This window comes from Drosophila subpulchrella, chromosome 4 (assembly GCF_014743375.2).
Source record: "Drosophila subpulchrella strain 33 F10 #4 breed RU33 chromosome 4, RU_Dsub_v1.1 Primary Assembly, whole genome shotgun sequence".
Lineage (NCBI taxonomy): Eukaryota > Metazoa > Arthropoda > Insecta > Diptera > Drosophilidae > Drosophila > Drosophila subpulchrella.
The window spans coordinates 1,378,086-1,399,327 of NC_050608.1; the positions used below are offsets into that span (position 1 = coordinate 1,378,086).

At 36.7% G+C, this 21,242-nt stretch overlaps 1 protein-coding gene across 6 annotated transcripts; it reads right to left on the reverse strand.

The window, feature by feature from the left end:
• Positions 1-986: 986 nt before the first annotated feature.
• Positions 987-19,522, reverse strand: LOC119559997 (host cell factor). 6 transcript variants are annotated; one of them, XM_037873690.1, is made up of 14 exons: positions 19,278-19,509; positions 18,511-18,929; positions 16,914-17,223; positions 16,639-16,850; positions 16,393-16,581; positions 14,683-14,834; positions 13,425-14,501; positions 11,149-11,347; positions 10,238-11,094; positions 7,416-7,650; positions 7,184-7,353; positions 3,640-3,909; positions 1,569-1,932; positions 987-1,488 (listed from the first exon to the last, which is right to left on the reverse strand). In XM_037873690.1, exons 2-14 carry the CDS (start codon positions 18,827-18,829, stop codon positions 1,346-1,348), a joined length of 4,497 nt encoding a protein of 1,498 aa, XP_037729618.1. In that variant the 5' UTR covers positions 18,830-18,929; positions 19,278-19,509; the 3' UTR covers positions 987-1,345. The 6 variants fall into 6 exon arrangements, with proteins under 6 accessions (XP_037729618.1, XP_037729470.1, XP_037729393.1 ...); XM_037873542.1 differs by having other exon boundaries at positions 987-1,259; positions 1,334-1,488; positions 10,238-11,347; XM_037873465.1 differs by having other exon boundaries at positions 10,238-11,347; positions 19,423-19,522.
• Positions 19,523-21,242: the final 1,720 nt, after the last annotated feature.

Sequence of the window (21,242 nt, forward strand, 5' to 3'; positions counted from 1 at the left end):
GTATGGATGGTTTAAATTATCTCACGAACAAATTACGGGAATTCTTAAAAATAAAATTGAAAATAGATTCTCGGCACAACTATTTGGAATTTTTGACATGACGTCACATATAAGATTTTAAGACTTCGTCACCTACCCTACACTCCCCTAAATAAAAACAAGTGAATCAATTATGAAATCGGAATCCTGTTTTAAATATTCCTTGGAAACGCTTCCAGATATATTTTGGAAAGCATATAGGTGCATCCTGGTTACAGTTTATAGCATTCTAAGTGTGCTTACTTGGAACGCATATAGGTGTGTTCCTGGGTACAGTTTGCAGGCGCATTCTAAATAAATGCGTTATAGAATGCGTTTACATGGAACACAAGTAGGTGCATTAACACGATACCTTATTTTTTACCCAAATGGGTTCAGCACACGTTTTTGGTGATAATTTCATAATCAAAGAATGCTTTCCTTTTCAACTTATCTATTTCTTTTCCCGCTTAATGGGACGCTGCCTACCCCGACTTTTTAAGATACCAAATACCCTTGTACATCAGGGATGAAACTTATAGAATATTTGTATAGAACCTTGAACTTTTTAAAGAATACAATTCGAGTTAAATACAAAGTCCAAAAGAACCAGTTCCCTACGTTTCTCTCCAGTAAACCATTTTAGTCGCAATAACCATTTATTTGTAAAACTGGTCAAAGGGCGTGTTACCGTTCCTTATGGCTTTATGGCGAAAATAAAACTTTTCTAGTGTCATTCGCCGTGTTCTACGCACAACAAATTAAATTTAGAAATGAAATGTGTTTGATAGAACAAATTTGTTAAAAATTTTAATTTATGGGCATATTTAAATATTTTAAATAATTTTTCTTCATGTATAATTTTGTTTACATTTTTTAAGTAGCTTTTTAGGTAGTTTAGCATGTACACAAGGGTTGCACGAAGTTCTAAAACAGAGCTGTAAATGTTCCAATTCAAAGAAGACTTGTTTTATAATATATTTATTTTTTTCCGGAGAACAAATTCTTTACACGTACTTAAGTCGCTTTTTTAAGTTTTAAGTAAAGTTGTCAATAAATAATTACATTTCAATTTTTTAGTTTTGCTATTCGAAACAAGCCAAAAAGCCCTAATGTACATGCATCATTTCTTGTCAACTCTTAGAAAGCTGCATTAATTGCAATCAATAATATTCAAGTATCGTTGTAAATCACTTTGAATTCAGCATAAAGCCCAACATCTATTTTTCATTACTGGGAAGCTGTAATAATAGAATCATTATTATCGAGCTTACATTTATCCCATTATTGCTATGCTTAAAATCTAAATCTATACTTAATCGGTCGGTTATTCATGTAATCCGTTGCGTCCACGCTTATTTGGTGAACAGAACGAATTTGCTACGCTGCTGGTTCCAACAGTTGTTTTTTCCTGCACTCGCTTTAGATTAGGCGTATTTGTGGGTGCTTGCAGTTTCGTGGTTGCGGGATCTGTAGAAATAGATTCAAAACAGACGAATCAAATACCTAAATAAGCATATAATTGTTGTTTAATCAGGTAAAAGGCTTACCCTGCAGCCATCTAACTTGAGTAGCTGGTCCGTAGCCCTTTTGATTTCGAGCAGCAATCCGAAAAATAATTGCTGGTTTGTTTGAGCAATCTACATGTGCGTTAGAGAGTGAAGCGTTGGGCACCGTGCATTGATTTGCGGCACCGACATAAACCCGCACAAAAGCCAATTGAGGAGTGGACAATGCCTTATCCTTGGCAGTCGGTTTTACTGCAAGGTATACTGAATATTCAATTATCTCCTTAGTTTTTTGAGCTGGGGGTGGCTCCCAAGTTAGATGGGCGCCCTCCTTGACATCCTTCGAAATCTTAATTGCCGAGGGGGCACCCGGAAAGCCTGGTAAACAGGTTTTAAAACTTGATATCTACGGGGAATATAGAGAAAATAAATGTTTAAATTATTTGAATTGAAAAATTGAGAAGGGACGCGCAGTATCTAAGCAATATCAACAAGCAGAGAGTTTTCATTAAGGGTGGGACAGAATAATAAATTCGACTTGGATACAGTGTAAGTGTAAGAATAAGGCTGCGACGAATGAGGTAAAGTAGATTATGTAGTTCGAAAAAACGTTGCAAATAGGTCGGCTATAGTCTGATCAGTTGATGCGGTAATATTTTCAAACGATAGCAAGGAATTGGTGGATTTTTAAGGTTTGTAAGATTTTAGATCGGTAAAACTAGACCGAATACTTAAGTATCTAGAATAAATAGATTGAGATCTTTAAATTTCCTATAAAGTCTAGACTTGTTATTTCTTAGGTGTGTCAGCTCTTTACTGAACTAAGGTGGCTTGTTGGAGACTGACGGATTGAAAAACGATTTTACGGCACTAAAGAAAATATTTATAGCATCATCTATATTTTGGGATGAGTACAGATCGGACCAATCAAATCCTGATACATAAAAGTTTAGCCTCCGAAAGTAAGCCTTGCGAAAACAATGAAATCGATTAGTTGACTTCTCTGATTTTTCTACTAACATAGCACCAGTATCGATTGGGACCTTGGAAGCAGGATGATATGGATCTTCGGGTTGAGTAAGAGGTGCTACTTTGGACAGAAACACGCAGTCCGGATTAGTTACAAAACACAGATCCAGTAAATGGCCTAAAGATTTTCATATGTCGGTAACCTGAGACAAAGATGTCAAGCAAACCTTCAACGGAAGTAATATAGTGGGCCTGTAGAGTAGAGTAAAAGGGTATACTATATTCGTCGAAAAGAATGTAACAGGCAGAAGGAAGCGTTTCCGACCCTATAAAGTATATATATTCTTGATCAGGATCACTAGCCGAGTCGATCTTGCCATGTCCGTCCGTATGAACGCTGAGATCTCGGAAACTATAAAAGCTACAATACTGGGATTAGGCATGAAGATTCCTGATATTCCTGCGCAGCGCAAGTTTGTTTCAGCAGAGTGCCACGCCCACTCTAACGCCCATAACGCTTAAGTCTGTCTACCGCCGGTAGGTGGCGCATTTCAATTTCGCTTTGCTGCGTGCATATCTCCATTTCCCTTTGGTCCCTTTAGCTGAGTAATGGGTATCTGATAGTCGAGGTACTCAACTATAGCGTTCTTCCTTGGTTTTGTTGTCAAATTTCTAGCATTTACCCTATGAGGGTATAATAATTTCAGTCCCATAAAGTATATATCTTCTTGAGCAGCATCCGTCCGTCTACCTTCCCAGGTAGTGTATAAGTTGAAAAGAACAGGATCAGACAACAATACCCTATAGCTCCTATGGAAATGATCAACAAAAATATTTTAAAAATTGTAGCTTTGGAGTGCTTTTACATATTAACATCTACTGTTAGGATTATCATTCTTTTAATATTTTAGAATTTCGAATTACATTTTTAAAAAGTAGGACGACTATATCATTTTGCCTTCACAGGAACGATCGGATAATTAATGGGAAAATAATAGGAAAATTAGCTTGTTATCTTTGATCATATTCTTTTCTACTCCGGTATATCGCGTTTTTTTAATATTTCAGAGTTACGAATTCTATTGAGGAATACAATTATTACGTTACGAATTCAATTCAGGAATAAAATTATTAATCTACAAACCTCTCCCCACTCCCCTCGACCACATGTGTTGATAGCACTGAGACGAAAACGATAAGCCGTTCCAGGATCCAGATTGGTGCGTGGAAATTTGGTGAAATCTGGAAGATTATCCACATCAATGCCGTCAAGAAGGGAATCACTTATGCAATTCGATTCAATGTAGCTGGTGACTGTGTGTGAGAGATCCTTAAAAACGCCTACTGTGTGCCATTTTTGGGTCTCGTTCTGCGACGTGCTTGGCACACCGACGACCCCTGAGGTGGATTGAATCTATAAAATAAACAAATTTCATAAGTAAATTAGATATTAATTTTGAATCTGTTAAAGGTTGTCTCACACTATTCGTAACTCTTATTTGCTAAGCCAATTATTCCCAATATCACAGGTTGACAAAAAAGGCCAACACATAACACTACAAGATCTAAAGAATTCTAGCTGTCGATTACGACCTCAAACTTGAAAATTTTCCATCACTTCACAGTTTTGAGAAAATCGTGGTCAAAGTACCAAAATGATGCACTTTTAACAGCTTAATAACAGCTAAGCCATTCGTAGCCCAAAATATATATCTGAAATTGTACTTTAAACCATTAACTTTGGCAATTAACAATCGCTGATTTTTTGGGACCCATGTTCCTTTGGTTAAAGTATATTTTACTAAGTTCGTTTTTGTTACCTTTTATTGCATAATACTGCGTTTATCACAGAAATCGTGTAAACCAACCTTATATATGGGCACTTCCAGGGGTCGCGAACGTACGTTCGTACGCACTTAGAGCAAATAAAACAAAGAAAGTAAACGTTTTCTGAACATTTTTTTGCTATTCGATAGCATTTTGTTAGCTCTTTGCTTAGAGCTATCATTTTCAGAATATTGGCAAAAACACGCGGTCGCGAACGCATGGCTTCAGCTTAATCTAGTAAAATGCAAAATCTGCGAATTGGGACGGAATATTCTAAAGCAATAACTTTTCTTTTAAAATGGATTCATGTAGCTTTCTATCGAGTCTGTTCGTAAGAAAATATCTCCATTTGTTTTTTTTATTAAATTAATTACCGGTCGCGAACGTACCATTTTTCCATGTTGTTTTATTAACAGGTAATTGAACATTTTTTCGCTCTCTTTGAATTTTTATCTTCTTATTAGATTGCAATAAAGAGATTTGGTAGAAAAAGTGGAAACAAATCATATGTTTTCCTTACGAAATAATTAATCATCAAAATCCCTTTAAAAGGAGCTAAAAATGAAAAAAAGTAAATTTTTTCAGTTTTCAGGGAAGTTTCTTCAACAAAACAAATGAAATATGCTATGGTATTATGAAAATATGGCCATTTATTTGTGAAAATACGAAAAAAAACAATTTGGCGGATTTTCCCATATGCCAAAGATTTTTATATAAATATACCGAGTGTTCTTATGACACCTTAGTGGTATAGTTGTTTTTTATACAAGAAAATTCCAAATTATATATATAAACCCCAGAGTATTACAAAATGTGTCCAAGAACAAAAATCCTACAATTTTGATATATTTGTTCGACCATTCCTATGTGAGCTTTGTCGTTATATACTACCTGCAGTAAGGAAAAGATTAAAGCTAATTCGGTAGTTATTCGGATTCGGAGTTTGTTCAGACAATGATTTGCATTCCCACTTTTTCTTAAAAGAAAGAGGATTGGAACTAAAGTGGTCTCAGTGGAAAGCAACATTATAATTTCAATAAGTTTTATAACCTTATAAACGGAAACCGTGTATTGTTTGGTTATCTACAATAACTTTGCAATCCGCAGACTGCAGGTCTAATTATAAGATCGTTGACTTCTATGATATTCCACCCCAAAATTATTATACCTGTTACTCGTAAAGTATGTAACATGTCTTTCAAAGTTATATTCTTCATGTCGCTAAGCCTGATCACAATAACTCAAACAGCAACAAGCAGATTTTTTCAATTTTTTTTCTCACATTCAGCATCTAAAAATGTACTGCATGAACGATGGATTTTACAATATAATTATTTTTATTGACTAAAAAAATAAAAACGCTATAATCTTTGCCAAATATTCAATTTGTTTTCCCCAGTTCCCTCGTTTAAGCAGTAGATGTTAAGATATAATATACATTATAATTTTTTGACGATCCTGTCACCAATTATTATGTCCACCGGATGGCTACTTTTTATACCAGTTACTCGCAGAGTAAAAGGGTATACTAGATTCATCGGAAAGTGTGTAACAGGCAGAAGGAAGCGTGTCCGACCCCATAAAGTATTTATTCTTGATCACGATCACTAGCCAAGTCGATCTAGCTATGTTCATCTGACCGTCTGTCCGTGTGAACGACTAAAACTATAGGAGCTGGAATGTTAGGATAAAATATGCAGATTCTTGTGCTTTAGCAGGGGGCCACGCACACTCTAGCGCCAACAAACGCCCATAATGCTAAAACCCGTATAGATCCCACATTTTTAAATATTTTGTAAAAAGTTTAAATATATTCATACAGAAAATCGGTAACTTATGAAATTGCACTAGCTCTACCTTGGTTTCACATTGTGGCTTGTTAGTGAAATCTCGGAAACAGCCGATAGGAATAAACGAAAGGTGGCGGTTTTTTGTTAGCTGAGTAACGGTTATCTAATAAACGAGGCCGTCGACTATAGCGTTCTCTTGTTTAACTATGAACATATTTTAAATAGATGTACATATCTGTTCCTGCTGTTTACTATGTTGCGTATAATACCTAACTAAGTCCAGCTTTCCGTGCACCAAGACCCATAAGTCAAACTGTGAGAAGCTAAGACTAAGACAACTTCAGTTGTGTGAATGTTCGATGAATGTTTAAAATGTAGAAGTAAAAGAAATTTATTTTAATGTCAGATTTCTATGAAATAAAATGAATTCAGTAAAAACGGCTCGCAGGATTTTTGAATATACGACAATGATGCTAGCAGTCCAAACACACTTTAAGATAGTTGACCTAGTTTTGTGGAATGGAACCACCGCTCTTGCAATTCGTTGGGCCTGAAAGACGACTATATCATATAGGTGTTATAGGACCTATCGATATATTTAAGGGTGCATTAACTTCGACTTGCCGAAATTACCTCTCTTTTTTGTTAATTTAATAGGAACAAATTTATTTTTATTGAAACTAAAAAAAAAAAAAAGAAAAAAAAAACTTGAATGGTGAAAATGGTACAGTCGTTCACATCTAAAAGTTTTGTCCAAATCATTGAAAAAAAGTAGAAATTATATGTCGACTTACAGATCGTCTCAACTCACAGAACTACAGAATGTAATATACACAATGTAATATATAAATGTTGTCACATTCGACAAAGTTACCGCTAAATTAGTGGGCTTTACAATGCTAATACGGTTTTAAAGACAACTGCATATCTTTTCAAACTTTTTTTCCTTACCCCAATCGTATAAAACTATAATGTACTTCAAACAACAAAAATAATAATAATATTTAATGGAGGTTAGTAAACGTACGTGGTTCACCACTATGTTAATAGCAACTATATAGATAGACTTACATTGGATTGTTGATTCTCAGTAACGTTGCTACCTCTGGGATGTGTTTCAATACCCGGTCGTTCTATCAACTCTTTCATTGCTACGTTAGAGTTTGCCAATGTTGTGACGTCTGCCGTTGCAGCTTGCAACACTGCTGCTGAAGCCAGAGCTTCTAAGTGCGAGCCATCGACTAAATTAAAGTATATTATGCATTTCTTCTTAAAAAAACTGCTTTCTCCTTTAGAAACAAACCATTTTGATATTGGTGTGGATTCTGGGACGTTAATATCTTCACGGATTCTGGTCCCTGCTTATACTTTTCATCTTCATCACGATTTTCATCAGTTGAGTCGGAAGGGTCCTTGTTGGTTTCCGTATTTCCCAGCACTAATACCTCAGCGGACTTTATTGTGGTCAGTATGGTGGCAGCTTCAGTCTCCGAAGTGGTCGGCTGATGGCGATCATCGGGAGTTGAGGTTGACTTAACCTAAAAGTGATTTAATTTTTATAGATACTGAAGCTAGCTTTGGCAAGCCAAATTTGTAGTATTGTTGCCCTTAAAATTTAATTTAGCTCCTTAGTTTACCCTTGTGTTTAATCACAGTTGGAAAGTATGAATACATTATTACACCCGTTACTTGTAAAGTAAATGGGTGTATTTTATTCGTGGAAAAGTGTGTAACATGTAGAAGGAAGCGTCTCCGATCCCGTAAGTATATATATTCTTGATCATAATCACTAGCCAAGTCGATCTAGCCATGTCCGTCTGTCCGTGTAAACGATGTGATCTCGGAAACTATAAGAGCTAAAGTGTTGAGATTTCATATTTAGATTTCTTATATTCGTAAGCAGCGCAAGTTTGTTAGGCGAACATGCCACGCGTCCTCTGACGCCAACAAACCGCACAAAACTGTGGAGCCTACATTTTTCATGATAGAAAAACAAGGAAGAACGCTATAGTCGAGTGCCTCGACAATAAAATACCCATTACTCAGCTAAGAGGACCAAAGGGAGATGGAGATATGCAATCAGCAATGCGAGATCTTAATGCGCCACCTACCCGCGATCTCAATATATGGTTATGTGGGCGGCAGACAGATTAAAGAGTTATGGGCGTTAGTGGCGTGAAAAACTTTTTTTGGGGTCAATCGACATGTATTGACGAGACAAATTCATTTCAGTTAAAACTTTGTTTGTCATGAATACTGTGGGCGCCACGGGTTTGAGGGGTTTGTGGGCGTTAGTTAAGCGAATATGCCACATTCGCTTAACAAACTTGCGCTGCGTCCAAAGCTACGTAGTTTTCGAGATATCTGCGTTCATATTTACGATTTTATGAAGTTTGTGGGCGGCTTGTGGGCGTTAAACTTGGCGTGGCAAACTTTTGTTGAATCAATCGACAGGTATTGATGAGAACAATACATTTCAGTTAAAATTTTGATGCTAGTATTATGCCTGGACGGTCAACTACCACTAACTTAGCTACGTTCAATCATTTTTGCATCCACCGTTTATCAGTCATAATCAAGTTGATGTAGTCTACACCGAATTCGCCAAAGCATTTGTCAAGGTCTCCCATAATGCTTTATTGGCAAAACTGCAGAAATTGGGATTTCATTCATCAATACTAAATTGCTTTAAATCTTATCTTATTTAAATCTTATTTAGATGACCGGATTTACAGAGTAGAGTTGTGTTTTCTCAAACCCGTATGTGGCAACTTCTGGCCTTCCTCAGGGAAGTGCATTGGGTCCGTTCTTTTCATCATCTTCATCAATGATTTAAGCTATTGCATAATAAATTCTGAAGTCCTGTTGTTTGCGGACGATCTTTAAATATTTAGGTCTATAAATTCAATCTCCGATGAACTTCTTCAATAGGACCTAGTAAGTATGGGAAATTGGTGTTCTCGTAATAAGGTGCCTCTGAACTTGTCAAAATGTTTCTACGTTAGGTACAGCAAACGATTAATTAATGTCCTCAGCTCGTATTCCATAAGTTCTTTCCTTAACAAATGAATCCCTAGACGTAGAAGTTATGTTTGATACCAACTTCACTTTCATTGAACACATAAATTACATAATTCCGAAGGCATACGCTTTGTATGGGTTTGTAAAACGAAATTCCACGCAATTTAGAGATCCGACCAGGAAACTAAGCCTTTTTTCATCGTTCATTAGGCCCAGATTGGAGTATGCTTCGTTTGTCTGGAGTCCGACTGGTACTACACACATCAATCGAATTGAGCGTGTTCAAAAAAAAATTCCTACCGTTTGCCCTTCTTTCTTTGAACCTTAATGACCCGGTCCCCTCTTACTCTGCGAAATGTCGTTACTTAGAATCCATTAAAGATTACGTTCCACCTATACGATTTGTAGGCTCTCAAATCGACCTGCCCTAATTTACATGCCTTAAATTAATTAAGTTTAAGCGGCTCTGTGTGGACAATGGTGTCACGGTTCAAATGCCACTTAAGACAATAAGTTTACTTGGCAAGTTGCTTACAATCCTTTAAAGATTACCTTCCCCTATACGATTTATAGGCGCCAAAATCGAACCGCCCTACTACACACACATTAAAAACATAGGAACGATCGGAAAAGATTGGAAAAAGATAATAAACATACTTATACCCGATTCTCGTAAAGTATGTTGTATATTGTGTAAATGGGATTAGGTTTTTATGATGCATAATCATTTACATGCCAACAATTGTACCAAGGAACCTAATCTAGGTGGCGTGGTGTGCAATCTCGGCAACAGTCGCTTTGCTGCTGACATATCTCCATCTGCCTCGCACTACCTTAAGTTTGACTCATTTTATTTTGCATGTCATAAATTGGGATCTCACCTGACGAATTAGCCATGAATTCTTTTTAATAATATATTATTTATTTCCGAAGCCTATATGAATTTGTGTTAGGTACTTATACCATTTTTTTATAGTCAAGCAGCTCAAAAACGAAATAAAGAATTCATAGCTAATAACTTAAAAGTGATCGCATGTAGAGACCGACTAACCTGCTTTTGATTAATAAAAAATCATGTCTTTCGTTACATACATATTCACTTACCATAGACTCCATCTTGTCATTTTGCTTTTTGGATATGTTGGGTGTTTCTATTGCATCACAGCCTATGTTTGCCGTGTCCCTCACGCCCGTTGTGCTGCTCACGCCGGAAATATCTTCAACAATATCAGCTGGCTGTTCCCCAATTATAGTATTGTGAGCTCTAGATGGTCCTGTCATGTCACCCCCAGTAGATATTGATGCAGACACTGATGACGACGTGGCGTTGTCATCATTATTATCTTCCTCCTCCGATCCAGGTTGAGCCTCACTTCCAGAAAGTTTCCGAAGATCTCCGGCTCCATCCAACTGCTCGATAATATCATCCATTGGATCGGTATCTTTCATAGTAGCGACTGGGATAGGAGTTTCCGATACGCTGTCTTTTAGTGATTGCGGAGCTGGTATGAGTTTTGCATTTACGCTTTTAGTTGCTAGGGTGAGGGCACGTTGGCTACCTCCGGCATTAAAAACAAAGCTTTTTCTGTTACTTAGAGCCGCAGAAGAACCAGGAGAGTTGGTAGAGCTTGTTCCTGGAAGCACCATTACTTTATTTGATACGTTTCCAGAAGTAGCAATATTTGCATTGGTGCTCATAACAGTAACCGCTTTACCGCCAATATACAAGGCCGTTTTTTGATGGATGGGAGTGCCGGTTGGTTTCTGCCCAACAGCTACTGATGTCGATCCTTGCACCGTTGATATATTCCGCAGCATCTTTACCCCACTTTGGTTGGATATTACCGTTCTTTGTCCACCTATCGCTTGCAGTGGACTGGCCGTTGTCGACGTTGAGCTAACTATACTTACAATATTTGTCCCTGATGTAGGGCCACCAGCACTAGTCATAACCGTGTTGGCTGGAACGGTTCGCATACTGCCACCAGTGGTTACAATAATGATCTGCTGGTTACCTAATTGCGCTCCTTGTTTATTTGTTATGACAAAAGCCGGCTTCCCTCCCATTACGTTCGGCGTGACCTTGCCCATTTGTAAAATGTTTGAATTCTTCATAATCAATTTACCACTAGCCATTGTATGGGGCGATACCAGCTTCAGAACGTTTCCAGACACAATAGGTTTCTGGAGTTGATTTCCAGGCAAGGTCGATCCCTGGAAGAATTATAAAGGAATATAAAAAAGATTATTAGCAAGAAAGTTGTTATTTCTTTCGTACTTATTTAACCCCCAACATTTTCCGTTTTCGAATTGTTTTTATACCCGTTACTCGTAAGCAAAAGGGTATTTGTATTCGGGGAAATATATGTAACAGGTAGAAGAATGCGTTTCCGACCCTTTTAAAGATATCGGGATGAAACCATCCCAAAAGACCTTTTCCTATTGTTGGTAGTGTAAAAGTCGGAACGAGCCGGATCGGACCACTAGATCTTATGGCCCAAAGAAAAAATCGGAAACTATAACGTTTTTAAAAAAAGAACTGAGCTATTTTACTTGAACTTTGCTAAAGACATGCAATTAAAAATTTTAATTTATTTTCAATCTTAACTAAGCGTGTTGATTTTGGACAATTTAAAATCAAAATCCGCTTAACCAAAAGTTTTCAGATTGAATAATGTGCACCGCCGACTCTAACGCCCACAAAATGTTAACTCAAATGTATTGGTCTCGTCAATACTTATCGATTGCCTGGCCGAATGTGACGCCCTCAAACACCCATAAAGCTGAAATCTGTTTGCCGCTCACATTACCATATTTTTAAATCGCGTGTAGGTGGCGCCTAACAATCTCGCTTGCTACTTCTATGTCTCCATCTCCTTTTGGCTCCCTTTAGCTGAGTAAGGGGTATTTGATAGTCGAGGCATTCGACTATAGCGCTCTTTCTTAATTTTTTATTTGTACAATGTCCATACAGGGGTGGTCAAAAGTATTTACACAAAACAAAAATTAAATATACTCATAATTTAATCATGTATATTTCGGCATCAATGGAAAGGTCATTTAAATTCCGTTTGAATGATCACTGTGGACAGCAGTCCACGGAGTGACGAAGCGCACCAAGAGAGTATGCGAAGGCGACTACTATATATCGATCGAAGGGTATCGCAAAAACTAAAAGGATTGCACACCAAGACTTAAAAAAAAAATCAATTGGTTTGGAGAAAAAGCGGTGAAAGTAAAAAAGTGAAAATTTAGAAAATTAGATCGGGGCCGTTGTATTGTCACTTAAAATACGTGTCGAATGACACCTTATTTTTTCAAAGCCCGATGCTCCGATGCTTCAAGAGTTATACGCAAAACAAGATTTTGGCGGACTTCTCAAAACGAAAGTTTTATTTTGTTTGTCAGTTTGTCCCAAAACGTTAGTTTAGCGTCCTGAAAATTCAAGAAGATGTTAATCAGCTTTATTTTAGAAACGTAAGTTCAACCACTTTTTAAAAAAATCGCTAGCTTGGTGGGAAAACAGCTATAAATTGCTATGTTTCGTACACGCGTAATTTGTGAACTACTAAAGCTACAGGCTTGTGCTATATGTTGTTAGAAAGATATTTTGAAATGCTTTGTACGCCTTTTTAAAATGATTTGTCTAAATACCAACGTTTAACAACTATGGGCAAACATTTTTTTTTTAAATATACATGTGATTTTCTTTTTCGACACGCTTTATCAAAATCGTACAGCTAAGCACAGGCATATTGAATTGCAGCGTGCCGAATGTAAAAAATGTAGAAAGAGCATTTATTTAGTAGATCGTATAATAAATTTTCGTCACAAAAGTTGATATCAGAACTTTTGTTTGTTGAAGGTGCGTTCTTCACTAGGTTTTTACATCGTTAAAACTCAAGAATCCTTTTGTGAATGTGAAAATTTCAGAAAAAAGGAGTAGAAAATGATGGATCGAATGCAAATTTCTAAACATTTTCAAAAAATCAATAAAAATGTAAGCAAAACGATTTTTGAAAATTTCTTTTTGCAGTTAATATTAGTTTTGTTTATAGAATGTGGAAGTTCAAAAAGTAGATTTTCACAAAAATTACGCATTTTCCAGTACTGAATGGGTTAAGAAAAGTCTTGTATCATTCAAACGGAATTTAAATGACCTTTCCTTTGTTGCGAAAATGTACATGAAGAAAGTTCAAATTATGAGTATATTTAACTTTTGTTTTGTGTAAATACTTTTAACCACCCCTGTACGTTTAATCTAATATTTACGTTAATATTACATGCTCACCTGAATTTGTGTAGTACCAGATGCCAAATGTGGGTTTGTAATTGAAATACCATGAGAGGAATTCCCCTTTGGTACGTTAAAGTTAACTTTGGGCAGCGTTTGAACAGTCATGCCACCACTGCTGGTCTTAACAAATTGGAGCTGAACGTTCGGAGCAAGTGTAAGCGGCTTTTGAATGAAGTATTGCTTTCCACCGATGGACGTGGTGGCTTGTGCGGTGGGCTGAGATTGTACAGCAGCACTTGGCACGGTTTTTAATATATTGACTGCAGTGCCGCTTCCACTGCTGCTGCCGCTCTGTTGAGCGGAAGCTAGGCGTACTGTTTGGGATGCAGTTACGCTAGGGACAATACGCAAAGCACTACTTGACGCTACAGAGCTGAGGACGACGTTCGCCGCCATCGCACTTGGTACTCGCATAGCCAGAGGGTCAGCTACACTGTTACCTCCAGTTATCGTGGTTGTAGTAGATGATCTTACGCTGGAAAGAGCTGGTCGAAACTTTTGTAATATGCTAGTAACGGCGCTACTATTGGTTGGGGTGTTGTTGCCGGCTACAACGGCAGTACTGCTGATTACAGATATTTGGGGGTGCACTGAAGTGGCTGACGTGGACATGGAAAGGGTACTTCCACCCACCGAGGCACTTGGTTTCTTATGGACTCGTGATATCGGCGATGAAGGAGGCGAAATTGATTGTAACAAGTCATTTACAGATGGTTGAACATTTGTTTCGGACGGACTACCACTCATTTGCAACGTATTTTTTTCCAACTTTAAGGCTGTAGAAGTTGCTTCGACTCCAAGAGTCAAGGCACTTTCAGAACAATTTTCTGGCACAGTTCCAGAAGTTTCAGCAGGTGTTGCCGTGCTTTGCTGAAGACTGTTCTGGTTTAAAGGTTTCGAGATTGGATTTGGTGGCTGGTCGATTTTCTGGATCTGCAAAACGTATGCGGCTGCAAAAGTGGTCGCAGTCCATGAGAGCTCAAGTGCATGAGTAGAAGCGCGAACTAGCGCAACTTTAACTGCATACAGTGGCTTCGAGACCTCCAAGTACCATAGGTCCTTGCAGCAAACCTGTAAGAATTATGTAATTTTAGGCAGGATAGTTATAGAGTTATGTGAGCTTTTTGAAAAGAACACAAACTAGTTTTTAAAATTATAGCTTATAATAACAAGCAAACAAAAACAAAATTCAATCGGTATATTGTTTTTACCGCCTATAAATAGGAATATGATCAGCAACAGAATGTCTCACCCTAACCTGGTTGTTCCATGCTTTGCGATAACCATCCCGCCCTGACCACACGTAGAGACGACTTTGAATGCCAACTGCACAGTGGCCAGCACGAGCCCGCGGCACATTTTCCTCTACAGTATCTAATGTGACATTGTCCCAAGTCATTGTTTCTGAAAGTAAATATTTTAATTAAAATTTTTATTTTATAATATGTATAGAACAATTATAATAAAGTGAATTATCAGCGAAACCAGATTTATAGTCGATGCGGCCAACTCTTTCTTAGTAAGTGGTACGACGAAATAAATGCTTATCCGCTCTAGCCTCAGAATTGTGGGCTCAACAGATTTTTGCTATTTGTGGATGTTAGAGGCATACTTTTTTTAGGTCATTTCACTCATTCATCATACGGACATGGACATTAGTGATACTGATCAAGAATATATATGCTTTTAGCTCTTCCTTGTACAGTGACAAGAAAGAAGCTACCTAAGCTGGTATAGTCGAATTAGTTATATAGAATTTAATTCCTAATTCTAATATATGAAAAAAAAAACAAGGAAGTTAACTTCGGCATGCCGAAGTTTGTATACCCTTGCAGGTTTAATTATTAAATCTAAAAATACAAAAAATGATATTCCCAATAGTATAAGATAATATGTCAAAAAACACCGAAGCTATAATTTGTTTCATATTATTTTCCCACCAATTTTCCGATCGTTCCTATGGCAGCTATATGATATAGTTGTCCGATCCGGCTGGATCCGACTTATATACTACCTGCAAAAGATATAAGACTTTTGGGAAAGTTTCAGCCCGATAGCTTTAAAACTGAGAGACTAGTTTGCGCAGACGGACATGGCTAGATCGACTCGTCTAGTCATGCTGATCAAGAATATATATACTTTATGGGTTCGGAAACGTCTCCTTCACTGCGTTGCAAACTTCTGAACGAAATCATTATACCCTCTGAAAGGGTATAAAAATAGTGCAACCCAAAGTAAATAAAGTATGAAGCTAGAATGCTTATCAATAATATATGTACAGGGTGTCGAATGCTTTTGGAAATATGTACCTTGTATTTCGACTTTAATAGCTCGTTTGACATTGTCATGGTCTCAAAACTGGGAAATGCTTAAAACGTATTTTCAAAGTAGAGAGTCTTCTACGAAACTGCACGAAAATGCAAACAAGTCTCGGGAGATGTGTCAACCTACCTCCTGGACGCTAGACCATTTTTGGTGGGGTGCCGTCGGCAACAAGTGCTTGCCAATCACCGAGAGACGATTGAGACCTAAAGCACAGGAAAGGTGTGAATCGTTGCAAGTCAGCAACCGTGGCCCTAATCTTTTGCGATCGGTCAATATGCGATGTACAGTATTTTTCCCCCACACCTGTCTTCTTCATTAATAATATAAATTAAATCGTAATAATAACGATTTGCTTACACGAAAAATAAATTCACCATCGATTTGAAGAAGGTGACAAAGGTAATATTGCAAAAAATCAATCGGGGAAAAAGCACAAATAGAAATGGGGTTTAAGAAAATATTTTGACATTTTTAAAGAAGTTTAAGGATAGGATAATATTTTAATATTTTTATTTAAATCTTTCCGACCATTGTTAAAAATGGATCCTAAACGTACACAAATTTGCGGTGAGAAAGCTAGTTCAATATATTAAAATCATTTTCGAGGGCATACCTGTTATTAAAAAAATGTACTTACCCAAGTCAAGAACTGCAAGAGTGTTTGTGCATTTCCATTCACGCTCTGTTGTCGACTTCGAATCATTTATTACCAATGGAACCCATCCACCAAACACATACATTTTGTTTGCAATCATTGTGGAACTGTGTAATGAGCGTGGTAAAGGCGCCTGCCCCAAAGTTCTTGGTTTTGACCATGTCATTGTGTCTTGAGTAGATACACATTAAACAAACGTAGAAAAATAAAGTCAGCTACTGAAGTTACCTGTATCTAACAACCACAAATCTCCCAAGCGGCATCCACTCATTCCTCCATAAATTAAGAGATTTAAATTTCCAGAACCTTTACTGGCAAACGAAATTCCTGTGTGCGATTCCCTCGGAGGGGGACTGTCGCCATATGTTTTAGGTACTATCCACTTTCCGTTATGACTGTGAACTCCTCGAGTATCCAATATGTACAAATCGTTCAAGTATCTGAAGTATAGTAAAATATGTTAATAGACCGTATTATTTATGCATAAACATGTAATAACGTACTTTGGAATATTATTTTTTGGATCGTCCGATTCATTTGCTAGTCCTCCAAACAAAAATATTTTTTCACCAACCATTGTAAAACTGTGCCCCAATCGAGGACATGGTGACAACCCACTATCCGGTGACTCTGGATACATTTTCCTCCATTCCCATTTAGTGGCCTGTAGCTCATAGAGCTCATTTGAATATTTTCCGTACTCAATCATTCCACCGAAGACAAACATGCGAGTACCCTCCACAACAAATCCATAAGCAGCGCATCCGTTCGGTACATCTCCTTTTAGCACGGGTACGTACCATTGATTTGTAACTACAGGTAAATGAAACAGGAGAATAAGCTACTGTCAAAATTCAAACTATCGTTTTAACATTTTTTTATTTCTTCAAAAGCTGAACTTTATAAAAGCTAACCAATTAAAATAATTTTATTTCGCAGGTCGAAGTGGCTGTGAAACGCCATAACAATCTTGCGCTTAATAAGAATCTTAGGAGTTTTTCAAATCGCCAAATCTGGCATAACAATTTCGATGAGTAAAATTGTAAATTTTTTTAAATTCAAATTGTATCTAAGAACTATTGGTCGAATTAGGTCATTAACTTAATCAAAGTGAGTCTAAAACAGGAAAGGAAGCTAACTTCCGCAAGCCGAAGTTTATATAATCTTGTAGCGCCCATTCAGCGTAAGTTTTTTATGTGCATCAAAATTTAACAAGACTTTGCGCTGAATAAATTTCTGCGGCACACATATATATTACATAAACAGTATATATTAAAAACTAATTTGTTTCGTAATTCTGAAATCTTGAAAAGAACTACACAGTTGCGGTCATGAAAATAGTAATGCATGCACCGTTCCCCTTAAAAGTAATACTGTGGCTTTCTTTCTTGTCCGATTGAAATAATTTTGCATTTTTTGGTTAGATAGGATATCCCATTTAATATTCGGTTTAATATTATTTTTAGAAATTATGTCAAATTTCGATGGCTTATTAAAATAGTAGTGACAGCATTATTAATTCAAAAAATTATTAACACCTAAAAGGAGTGCGAGAGGGATGTACATATGCTTCCAGCAAATCGCCTTTTTTCACTAGCACACCTATAGCGCCAACTTGCGCCGCTAAGCGGCTTGTTTAGGTATTAGAGAAAACATCTGTTTTGCTTTAAATTTAACTTACATATCTACATTTAACAACAAAATCTAATTTTAAAAAATTGTTGACAATAAATTTTACCTACTACTATTTTAATATCCGTCGAAATTTGACATATTTTACAAAAATAAGCATTTGATATTATATCGAATATTGAACGGGAAGTTTGCCGTATTATACTCTGTATAGTCAAATCTATCCAACTAATGCAAATTGGCTTTAATCGGAAAAGGATTTTTTCATAATCGCAGTTGTACGTCCCAAAGTAAAAAAAAAATTCCGGATGCCACAGGGCGCCCATTCACCGTAATTTTCTTACGAAGGGATTTCTGTGACACCCCTGATTTTGTCGAGAAACGAAGCTGGATTAAATTCTATTTTGTATAGCCATAGTTACGTACTTAATTGTTTGTAAGCTTTAAAAGGTGTCGCAACTTAATTACCAGTGTTATATACGTGCAACTCGTCAACAATTCCTTCGTTCCCGCCGCCGAATACGACCATAAGCTCCTTTATATTTATCGCGCGGTGTCCATGTCTAGGTCGAGGCTGTGGTCCTGTTGGGTTAAGAACCCGCTTCCAGCGAAATCCAGACAAGTTATTGGCCACGTGGTGGTCAACATTGTCCTCCAAATCCATGGAAATTCGAGTAGCACACTTATGATCCTCGGCTTGAAGGACATGTTCTGTTTTCAGATCATCAGATGTAGATACTCGTCCGCCCAGAGAAATGGCTGGGCCCGCGAATTCGGAACATTCCATGTTATGGTCAGAAGTGTAATTGTATCAACAATATAAATAAAATTTGTATTGTAGACAGCACCGAGTTAAGGATGCATTCTTTCCACGAAACCAAATTTAGCTGCAAAAATGTAAATTGAAATAGTATTAAAAGCAACACAGTAAATTTTAAGAATCCTAGCTTAACACCGCTACTCAAAAATTGTAATCATCTCTCCAGTTCGAATCTAGCTAGCATTGGCAAGACTAGATTTAAAGTCAGCCAAGGAACTGTTACTTGTGCCCGGCTAAATTGATCTATTGATATGTTGTGTATACATACAAACATTTACTGGGATCGTAAGAACTATGTTAGCATGCGAAAGGGTATAAAAATACCATACAGTTCTGTATACTAATGTGCGATTCCTGCAGAATGAAAAATACTAAACACATGAAATACTCTATACACTCCACAATTTAGTTTCACCTGGCAATGCTGGAAATGGACGCTTCACTATAGTGCACTAGATCACATATTTTATGCGCAAACTTTGACATACCACCCAATGCCTTTAAAAATACTTTGCTATCGAAAAGGTCTCTGATGTCAAATATATATTCTTTTGCTATACCAAATGTTTATTATAAAGTGTGTAACCACAAATCGCTGTTCAAAATTCACAATAAAAAGCCGAACAGAACACCTATACGCACGCACGCACGAATTAGAGGTGGCAAATAGGGATGTGAAGAATATATCAATATATCGATATTTTTTGAATAAAAATAAATATTTATATCGTGATATTTTTTTTACCTAAAAACCCGAGTGGTCACTTTATTTCATTATAAATCTAAGGCAAATATGTAACTTTTTGTATCACCAGTATTAAACAGTAAGAAATCATTTAGTTTAAGTGGCAATTCAGCCAACAGCACCCCAGAAAAGGAATGCTGGATGAACTACGCGGGGACTTGCTGATAATAATGTGCCTCCAAACTAAAGTTTATACAAATTTATGAATACGATATTAATAAGTGGTTGGTTGGTCACATATTGTAATCTAGTTTTCTTTCCGATTTCAAATTTCACGGGATCAGATTTTCCCAGAAATACTAAACAAATTCAATGTTTCTGCGGAACATTTGTAATGTTGAGCAACAAAAATACTTAATTTTGGGTGTCTTGACTTAAAAAAGAATTTAAATACAAAAATATCAAAAATTCGATTCACCAATATTTTTTAGGTGATAAAAAATTTAATTATTCGATATTTTTTTAAAAAATGTATATCATCGATATTTTATGTATATATTTTCACAATCAGGAAATATCTTATTATTTGTAGTGTGACCGAAGTTTTCAAAGTCCACACTCAATGCATGTAGCATGGAGGGAAAACACCAAAAACGCCCATGACCATGCTACACGCGTTGCGGGTGAACTTTGAAAACTTCGCTAGCACTACAAAGAATAAGATTTTTTGACTAGTGAAGCTATTAGCCGATCTGTGTACTAGGCTTTAATGCCGACAGAATAAGCGAAGTCAAGCCTTTTTTTGTTTCGCTTTTCTAATGCGTATTAGCAAGAAGAGAGAACGGCGTTCGTCGGAATTCACTGACGAAATCTGGTAGTTTTTGGTATTTCCTTAGCTCATCTGAGTAGCGCGGTGAAAAACACACCCAACGAAAAGCGTTAGCTGCCTATTTGCCTCTCGCTCACTCCTAGGCTAGCTTGCGGTCGCTGAAGCCGAATTGAGTGAATGAAGCCGAAACACTCTCTGTGTGAACAGGGTATGAGCCAAACTGAGTACTAGGCTTACATCGTGTAAAATGTAAATTGATGCAGATAAGATACTCACGCTGAATGGGGGCTTCTCGATTTCTATGGCACCCCGGTATATATAAATATATATATATTAGTGAAGCATCCCGTAAAAAACAAACAAATGCAACAAGCCGCTACAGGTGCGCCATCACTTTAATTTATCCTATTTAATTCGGTGTCGCCTTTTAGAATTGATTATTGTGCCTAAAACTCTGCTATACTTGCGTGATAAGAACGTCAATAATAGGCTGTGCAATCCAACAGATTGATACTGTGTTAAATACCAAAAGAATAATAAAATAAAAAAACTTCAAAAAAATTCAAAATTAATTGAACACCTATTTAGCTAAATATCTAAGGACATCCTTGGAAAATATATTTGGTAAGAACTAATTTATAAATTACTAAGTACAATTATAAAACTTGAATAAATAATGAAATTTTATTGCTTTAAATTTATTGAACCCAAAAATTGTTTGTATTAAAGTAATCTTCGTTTTAGTACTTCGTAACTTTTGCTCCAGATTAACATTATTAATAAATGAAAATGGGCCGAAGGAATTTAGCTTCCAGCTCCCCTTCTTTTTTAAATATTTATTTTAGTATTATATACTAGCTTTAATT

What these genes read in the sequence shown, in the direction of transcription:
- LOC119559997 (XM_037873465.1), bottom strand. Translation starts at nt 18,829, where the DNA reads ATGGAATGTTCCGAATTCGCGGGCCCAGCCATTTCTCTGGGCGGACGA. An exon ending in CATGGAACAACCAGGTTAGG is followed by an intron (nt 14,502 to 14,682) that starts GTGAGACATTCT and finishes TAATTCTTACAG; the next exon opens with GTTTGCTGCAAGGACCTATG. An exon ending in ATGACAAGATGGAGTCTATG is followed by an intron (nt 7,651 to 10,237) that starts GTAAGTGAATAT and finishes AATCACTTTTAG; the next exon opens with GTTAAGTCAACCTCAACTCC.